The sequence below is a fragment of the Oncorhynchus tshawytscha genome, linkage group LG08 (genome assembly GCF_018296145.1).
Source record: "Oncorhynchus tshawytscha isolate Ot180627B linkage group LG08, Otsh_v2.0, whole genome shotgun sequence".
Classification (NCBI taxonomy): Eukaryota; Metazoa; Chordata; class Actinopteri; order Salmoniformes; family Salmonidae; genus Oncorhynchus; species Oncorhynchus tshawytscha.
Window position 1 is genome coordinate 25,431,510 of NC_056436.1, and position 9,322 is coordinate 25,440,831.

Below are 9,322 nucleotides of genomic sequence, written 5' to 3' on the forward strand. Positions count from 1 at the left end.
GTGACGTGATCGATGCTTGACTACAGTTTCACAAATTAAAATATTCTCGCTCTTATCCACAACAATCTCATGTTGGCTAGAGCACGTGTCAAGACCAGAGTAGGTACATTTGGTATTTAATGCAACAGTTTGACAAAACTCGAGTTAAATGCAATGGATTTTTATTCTGTACATGAAAACTTAAATAAAAAAGTACATTGTGTCATCAAGCACTATTTAAAAAAAAATCCGCAACAAGTTCATTTGGAGGGAAAAATGTGCATATTTTCTTCATGCTGATTCCAGAATATTTGCATGAAAATCTCAGCAATTGGATGGAAAGCTAGCTTTCCATCAATATGGCATCTTCCAACACTTATGTGAACTGTAGGAAAACAGATTATCATCCAATAGCCCTGACAACACTGCTAAGAACAAGTTTCTCTATACATTTCATAGGCCATGTGTTGAGAGGCACTTTGCTTTTCCTGGTATTTCCAGCATTATCCACTAGGTTTGCTGCAGGTAGAAAATCCTAGGGGCAGACAAACACCACATACAGCAAACAGGTCTTAGGGAGAAATCAGATTTGTATTGATAATTTGAAAAGACACTGATTCACCAGAGGAAAGACCAACACTAGGCAACCACTGGGCATGCTCTAAGCACTGGACCATGACATCAATATGACATGAAGAGGCAGAGCTCCAATAGATCATTCACTTGTAAATATGTTTACCTATCAACACACAATTAGAGGGTAAGACGAGGGTTGCTATGATCCTGTGTTTGAGCAGACACTTTCTCCAGTATGTGTGCATTTGCTTCACATGTTTTTGTGATTTGTGTGTGTGTGTGTGTGTGTGTGTGTGTGTATATAGAAAGCATATATGGGGTTTCTAGTAGGGGTGTGTGTTAGTATTTAGCAGACAGCAGAGCTTCTTTCTCCAGCAGAAAGTCTCCATATCTCTGCTGAAGCTCCTTTTCTCTCTCCTGCTGTCTCTCCACGTCCTCCCTTAGAGCCTAAAGAGAAAATGAAGTCCAATAAACACAGGCTGCAGTTTTTGTCAGCTGATTGTTTGTGTGATATGACAGGGTGTGTGAAAGTATGTGTACCTCTTGTCTGCGGGGTATCGCTGTGTCTTCTTGTTTCTTCAGCTCAGTGAAGGTGTGGAGCTCCGTAGCTGCCTGCTCAACCTGCTCCCACAGTTCACCATGCTGCTTCAGTAGACCTACAGCACGGGACTGGTACCCTCCTAGTAACACCTACACACATACAGACATATCACTGTTCCCACAGTTCACCATGCTGCTTCAGTAGACCTACAGCACGGGACTGGTACCCTCCTAGTAAAACCTACACACAGACAGATCAATGCTCCCACAGTTCACCATGCTGCTTCAGTAGGCCTTACAGCACAGCAATGGTACAGTCTAGAAACAGTTTGAGAGACATACAGAAAGAGTATAGGTAAGTGTTTAGTCACCTTGAGACGACGCTCCAGACGAGCAGCGCGACGGGCCTCACACGTCATGTGGCCTCGGTTGATCTAGGAATACACACATCATAAACATGTGGTATACATCATGAGTTACCTACGGCCCAGCAGCTTCTAGTGTAAAAAGGACATGATAGCGTGTGTATGTGGTCTCACCTCTAGTTTCTTCTCCAGGGAGTCTATGCGGTCCTTCTTGGAGGCCAGGTTGGCCCTGGTGTAGCGGCTCTGGGCGGAGAGGTACAGCACCTGGCCGTAACACTCCTCCCACACCTGGCTGTAGGCCTCCATGGACAGGTCCCCGTGACCCATACCTGCCCTCACCACCTCCATCTCCTGGCTCAGCAACTCACTGGCCTGAGGGGAGAAGTCACACACACTATTATTTACGCATCTCACACAAATGTCCACATTGCGTGGACAACGTTACTCTACTCTGTAGGGATTTTTTATTTTTAAACGTGTATCTGGATAGTCGAAAGGTCAATGCAATCCGGGGACCTTGGGATGTCCCTACCCTAAACCCAACCACAAATAACCCTTACCATTTTAAATTTCAACTTCAATGGGGTAGGGACGGTCTCTAGGATCCCAAATAGCATGGACCATAGTGGAAATCCTATTCATTTTTATACTCTTGACCAATCAAAATGACCAAAAATGCACATGGCAGAGGTAAAATGCAGACTGCTTTTCTCTGTAGTTTTGGCGAACAGCAACAGTGAAAGAAAATTATGATTTTAGAACTGATTCTGATCCAACACTGTTTTCTGGTGAGTATTTTGCATTGATCTCAGGTCTTGTAACTCTACCTACATGTACATATTACCTCAACTAACCGGTGCTCCCGCACATTGACTCTGTACCGGTAACCCCGTGTATATAGTTTATTTTACTGCTGCTTTTTAATTACTTGTTACTTTTATTTCTAATCTGTATTTTTTTTAAACTGCATTGTTGGTTAGGGACTTGTAAGTAAGCATTTCACTGTAAGATCTACAACAGTTGTATTCAGCACATGTGACTAATCAAATTTGATTTGTAGAAACTTCATTATGTTGACACCTGTAATTGCCATTTGAAGTGTGAAAGACAGCATACTGATGTCTGGGCAGACTGGAGGGCCAAATGGGCAGCTGTAACTCAATGCACCATTATAAAAACTACATTGATAACAAAAATATAAAAACAACATGTAAAGTGTTGGTCCAATGTTTCATGAGCTGAAATTAAACATCCCAGAAATGTTCCATATGCACAAAAATCTTTATTTCTCTCAAATTTGGTGCACACCAGATACTGACCGTTTTTTCCCCTTAAGGTATCTGTGACTAACAGATGCATATCTGTATTCCCAGTCATGTGAAATCCAGAGCCGGGGCCAAATTTATGTATTTCAATTGACCGATTTCCTTATATGAACTGTAACCCAGTATAATCTTTCAAATTGTTACATGTTGCGTTTATATTTTTGTTCAGTATACATTCAAAAGTTAGTGGGTTCATTATATTAAGAATTTCAAATGTCATGGTATATCCTTGTAGGTAACAATATCACAAGGATAATTTAAAATGTAATTTAGACAAAGCTTTTTCATTGTTTTAAAAAGGCCTAAAAAAATATTTAAAAATCTGAAAATGAACTCAAGTAAGCCAATACTAACGTCCGTTCGGATATTCGATTAACCGTACCCTTCCCTAACACTCCATCTAGACAGTGTCCAGCTTTCCTATTTTTTTAGACAGCTTTCCTATTAATTTTTAGGATTGAGGCATACTAAAACACAGCAGATGGAGACCATGACATTGCAGGGGAAACAGGTTGGGAAACGCTGATCTACATTAAATCTTGGAAAACAATGGCTAGTAGGAGTGTGTGTGTGTGTTTTACATGTGCCAGCTCCTCATTGCTGATTGGCTTGTAGGGGTGTCTGTCCAGGTGGGCGATGTGTTCTGCGTTGTTGGAGGTGGAGGCAGGCCCTCGTTGTTTGCTGCGCTGTGGTTGGATAAACAAAGTACTTTAGTTCTGCTCCAAACGCAGCCCTGTGTGTGTTTATGCATGTGTATACACCTACCTGTTGGTTGGCTGGTGGGTGGTGTAGACAGTCAAAGTGTAGCATAGTGATCATCTCCTTCTTGATAATCTCCTCAGCCTGCTGCAGTTCTGACAGAGGATCTGTTCCCAACGGACGCAGGATAGACTGATTCACCTACACAATTTTGCATTAGTTTTGTCACTAATGGTGTAGCCGGGAAGGGGAGGTGATGCAGCACTTGAACTCTTGTGTGTGAGAGAGTCACACTGTGTGTGCTTACCTCTGATGGTCTGGGTAGAATCCTCTGTACAGCAGTGTGTCTCAGCTTCAGCTCTTTCTCCTGCTCTGCATCCCGGGCAGCCTGAAACACACACAGTTACAAAAGGGGATAGTCAAGAGTAGAGCTTTATGTGAGTTGTATGCATGTGGGTGTGTGTGACTGAGTGTTACCTGATTGCGTAGCTCTATCTCTGAGGCGTCCTCCATGTATCCGGTCTCCGTCTCCATTTCCTCCAGTTCAGTCTCTGCGTTTTCTGGTAGAACGATCTCAAAGTCGTTCTTGGGGATCGGCAGCGACATCAGACCCAGCTTCAGCTGCTCCCTCGACTCTCGTTGCTACGCACATACACACAAAATAAAAGTTACACACAGAAAATAAAGTTATACACACAAAAACAAATGCGAAACAGTAGCCATTTCAATAGTAATTTGTGTTACCAGATGTCTAGCGTAGGCAGGGTCTGCTAGTTGTTCCTCACTATTGATGTTGAGTTTGTCTCGTAGAGGGGTGCGCCCAGGGGTTACTCCAGGGGTCACAGTACCCGGTCCTTTAGGGGTTAACGCTCCCTGGGGGGTCATACCGCCCTCAGACCCTGGACCCGGGGTTCTACAACAGCAATAGTGTGTGTCACTAGTCAGTACAGAATTAGGTGTGTGGGAGAATGGCTTGCATGTTTATTTATTGTACTAGATAAATTGACTGAGAACACATTCTCATTTACAGCAACGACCTGGGGAATAGTTACAGGGGAGAGAAGGGGGGATGAATGAACCAATTGGAGGCTGGGGATGATTAGGTGGCCATGAAGATATGAGGGCTAGATTGGGAATTTAGCCAGGACACCAGGGTTAACAACCCGACTCTTGTGATAAGTGCCATGGAATCTTTAGTGACCACAGGGAGTCAGGACACGCGTTTAACGTCCCATCCAAAAGACGGCACCCTACACAAGGCAATGTCCCATATCACTGCCCTGGAGCATTGAGATATTTTTTTTAGACCAGATGAAAGAGTGCCTCCTACTGGCCCTCCAACATCCAGGGACCGACCAGGACCAACCCTGCTTAGCTTCAGAGGCAAGCCACCAGTGGGATGCAAGGTGGTATGCGGCTGGCGTGTGTGTGAATGGCGTGCGTGTGTACCTGAAAGGTGTGGTCAGTACAGTATTCGGTGTCTGTACTGCCTGTCTTTGGGGTGTGACTCCAGAGAAGTCACTCTGGTGGAGAGGAGTGTTCAGACCTCCTTTCAGAGGAGTGTCTACGTTAGTTAGAGCCATCAGGTTCTGGGCCTCCTGGAGAGAGAGATGTTGTCAGAGGTATTGTATTGGCATTCATTTTATGTTATAATTTTCCTTGTATGGTAATATGTACCGTGGGCAGCTTTCCTCATATACCCTGAGACAAAGAAAAAGGGAGAGTGACGGTGTACCTGTAGTATCTTGTCCTGCGCGGCAGGGGTCTTGGGGGTGCGTAGCCCAGTTGTCATGGCGCTGTTGGAAAGGCTGTATTCTGACAGTAGGGCTGAGGAGGCGGAGTTAGTGATCCCAGATTCCTCAGCGGTCTGACGAGCCACTTCACTGGCCTGACCCAGCTTAACCACCTCCTCCAGCTCCGCATCAGAGATCTACACACGCCAGACACCATCAGACACGCAGTCAAACTTCCCTGGCCTGACAAAACTTCCCTACTTCCCGTAGCTATGCATCAGAGATGCGCACACACACACACAGTCATAGCGTTGTTACCTGTGGTGCAGGCAGCACCAGTTTGCTGCGTTTCTTGGTGAACTCCGCTACTCCGCTGGTCTGGAGGATGGCTGACGGAAGATCACTTTCCTTCTTCTTCTTGATCTTCTGTCTATCCCTCTTCCTCTCCCTCTCCTCCTTCTCACTGAGGACACACACAAAGTCAGGCACACACAGCTCTCTCCTCCTCACATTCAAACTGTCCAATTATCCCATCTATAAATGGCCCAATCAGATCATACTAGTGGCATTCGACAAGTTGGGTGTGTGTGTGACTGACTTGCGTAGCTCTCCATCCAGGTGTTGTTGTCTCAGGCGTTTGAAGTTTGGTTCCAGACCTTCATAGAGCTCCATGCTGGTGTCATAGAAACCCTAGAATCATAATATATTAACATTTAGCCCCAATAATACACACGTCACACACACAATGTATTTGTGTGTAATGCGTTACCTGAGAAGGTTTCTTCTCAAAGGGAATCTCAGCATTGTAGTCCACTCCTCTCTTCTTCTTTCTCTTCTTCTGAGCGTCGATGCCTGCTGCCCTTAACTCCCTGCGCTTCTGTAGAGCAGCCAGTCGTCTGGGAGTGAGGAGAAAGAGAGGGCGTGTATGTTTGTCAGGGTTGAACGTTTTCTTGATTTGGTGGTAGGCATTGAGGGGATTTGATTAAGATGGACCGGGTTGCAACGGGCTATGAACGTGCAAAACTGGTGATGGACATACACCCTGCTCAAATTGAACAGCAATCTGCGCCACTCTGTCCTGTTGTCAACAAGGCAGAATGATGCATCGTTCAGAAACATATCTCTATTCCATCAAATAAAAGTTTGAATTTTCAAACTAGTTTTCATTGGGAAGGCAAAATAGTTTTATCAATAATAATAATAATAATAAATAATTCACTTTTGCATGTGAAAACAGAATCCTACTCATTACTTTACGTGCTTAACCTACATCACTTTTGTTTTGAGACAACGCTGCCGTCAGCCAGAACGGGGCACGTGGCTCACGCCTGGAGGCAGCCCAGTTCCAAAATGAATGCAATCACTTTTCACCCGGTGCAAACTACACCCACTAGGCCAGCTTTTTTTTTTTTTACCTTTATTTTACTAGGCAAGTCAGTTAAGAACAAATTCTTATTTTCAATGACGGCCTGTTCAAGGGCAGAACGACAGATTTTGTACGTTGTCAGCTCGGGGATTTGAACTTGCAGCCTTTCGGTTACTAGTCCAATGCTCTAACCACTAGGCTACACTAGTGAGTACCCTCACTATGAGAGCAAACTCAGAAATGTCTGGTCTGAAATTTATGCTGAACGTTATGCAGTTCACAAATCCTGCATTTGTTGTATTTACATGACACAGCTCTTATTTGAAACACAAATTCGTGCTGGTGTGTAAAAGGTGTGCCTGTATATACCTGGCCTCCTCCAGCTGTTTCTCTCTGGCCTTCCTCTTGGCTTTCTTCCCCTGAGTGTTGGCCAGACGAGCTCTGGCCTCAGACAGCATCTCCAGCTCATCTATACACACACACACACAAACAGACAGACAGAGTCAGGAATAGCTGGTTTGGTCTTATTTATTTAATTTGAATAAACCATTAAAGTTGACTTGAACAGCATCAAGCCGAAGAAGCATTGCACCAATTCTTTCTTTGGCCGCCTCTCCTTCCAGTTCTCTGCTGCCAATGACTGGAACGAACTGCACAAATCTCTGAAGCTGGAGACTCCTGCCTACCTCCCTCACTAGCTTTAAGCACCAGCTGTCAGAGCAGCTCACAGATCACTGCACCTGTACATAGCTCATCTGTAAATAGCCCATCCAATCTACTTCATCCCCATACTGTATTTATTTATCTTGCTCCTTTGCACCCCAGTATCTCTACTTGCACATTCATCTTCTGCACATCCTACCATTCCAGTGTTTAATTGCTATATTGTAATTACTTTGCCACCATGACCTATTTATTGCCTTACCTCTCTTATCCTACCTCATTTGCACATGCTGTATATCATTTTTCTACTGTATCATTGATTGTATGTTTGTTTGTCCCATGTGTAACTCGTGTAACTCTGTGTTGTTGTATGTGTCAAACTGCTTTTATCTTGGCCAGGTCGCAGTTGCAAATGAGAACTTGTTCTCAACTAGCCTATCTGGTTAAATAAAAATAAATAAATAAATGTACCTTCGTCCATGTCCACAGGGTCAGGCCTAGCGGGTTTGGTTTCAGGGTTGGGGTCGATCTCTCCAGGCTTCAGTTTCCTGGGATCATCAGCTGTATCCTCCTCATTGTCCCTCTGGGCTGCTTTGTCTCTATACACACACACACACACCAAGAAAATGCATAAGAACATGGATGCCAAGAGGTCTTCTCTGAACACAGAGAGAAAGTGTTTTTGCGTGGGTCTTACAGTAGAAACTCGTAGTGCTCCAGACACTGGGCAGCGGTGCGTCCTATGATAGGAGCAATGGTCCTCCACTGGGTGGGCATAAGCTTGGCCAGATGGAGCAGCTTCTCCTCTTCTTCTCTGGACCACTCGGTTTTCTTAATGCTGGGATCCAGCCACTCATACCTACACACAAAAACAGCACATTAGATACAAACAGAACTGTATCCACACACACACTCACAAAAACCACTCAGTCTCCTTTGGGGCTCAGCTTATCATGCATGCCACACACACCGGGTTTAACGTGAGACACACACACACACACACCAGCGGGCCTTGCACTGTTTGGCAGACTTGCGGTGCAGCAGGGAGGCAATACGAGACCACTGGTTCTTCCCATATTTCATCACCGCTGCCTTCAGTATTTCATCCTGGGAGAAGGAGGGAGGATGTAATATTTTATTGATTAATTAATTGTTCACTGATCCCCGAGGTAAAGTCATTTTCAACTGCAGACAACTATAATTTAAAGACGGCGGTAACTAGTAGATATTACTAGTTAACTAATGTCAACTAGCTAACGTTGCATTGAAGTTCAGCTAGTGAGCTATTACGACTAACGTTAATGTGGTTAGCTAACTAGCCAGCTAATGTTAGCTAAAGTGATGCAGTGTCGAGTAGCTAATTCAGTGAATATATTTACATGGTAGTTCATTAACCTGGAGTTGACTTAGTTAACTAAAAATGTTGTATATTATTTGGAAGCTAGTTAACAGCAGACGTAAGTTACTAGCGTTAGCTACTCCAATTTACCTCGGTGTTTCGCCATACACCCCCCTTGATCATGATACGCGGCATCTTGGCTGTTGTGTTGCTACCCTTCAGGTAGTGACTATAAATAAATAACCAGATACCACAATATAAAACAATAATACGAAAAGTTGGACATAAAATTGAACAACGATTTAAGAACGTGTGTTATCAACATCCACAAAAAAAAATCAATATGGCGGCCACCGGAAGTGCGCAAAGTATGGTCAAAGATTTTTACAACTTAACCAAGATAGACCATAGCCCGTCGTTTCACATGCAAACAAATGAGTAATTATTAATAAATCATGTCAGGCAAGCCAATTAAGAACAAATTCTTATTTACAATGACGACCTACCAAAAGGGGGACGGGGGCTGGGGTTAAAAATTAAAATACAGGACAAAACACATCATGACAAGAGACACCACAACACAACATAAAGAGAGACCTAAAGACAACAACATAGCATGGCAGCAACACATGACAACACAGCATAGTAGCAACACCACATGACAATAACGTGGTAGCACAATAACATGGTGGCAGCACAAAACATGGTACAAACATTATTTGGCACAGACAACAGCA

The 9,322-nt window shown here is 44.0% G+C and overlaps 1 protein-coding gene across 1 annotated transcript; it reads right to left on the reverse strand.

Moving 5' to 3' along the window:
• Positions 1–144: 144 nt before the first annotated feature.
• On the reverse strand, positions 145–8,934 carry LOC112246871 (cell division cycle 5-like protein). Its single transcript, XM_024415451.2, has 19 exons — positions 8,736–8,934; positions 8,250–8,353; positions 7,944–8,105; positions 7,718–7,845; positions 6,953–7,052; positions 5,987–6,113; positions 5,816–5,907; positions 5,536–5,680; positions 5,220–5,414; positions 4,934–5,082; positions 4,229–4,397; positions 3,962–4,126; positions 3,792–3,872; positions 3,551–3,685; positions 3,367–3,471; positions 1,635–1,832; positions 1,467–1,529; positions 1,096–1,245; positions 145–1,002 (listed from the first exon to the last, which is right to left on the reverse strand). The coding sequence occupies exons 1-19, from the start codon at positions 8,778–8,780 to the stop codon at positions 895–897; spliced, it is 2,421 nt and encodes an 806-aa protein (XP_024271219.1). The 5' UTR covers positions 8,781–8,934; the 3' UTR covers positions 145–894.
• Between the last annotated feature and the right edge of the window lie 388 nt (positions 8,935–9,322).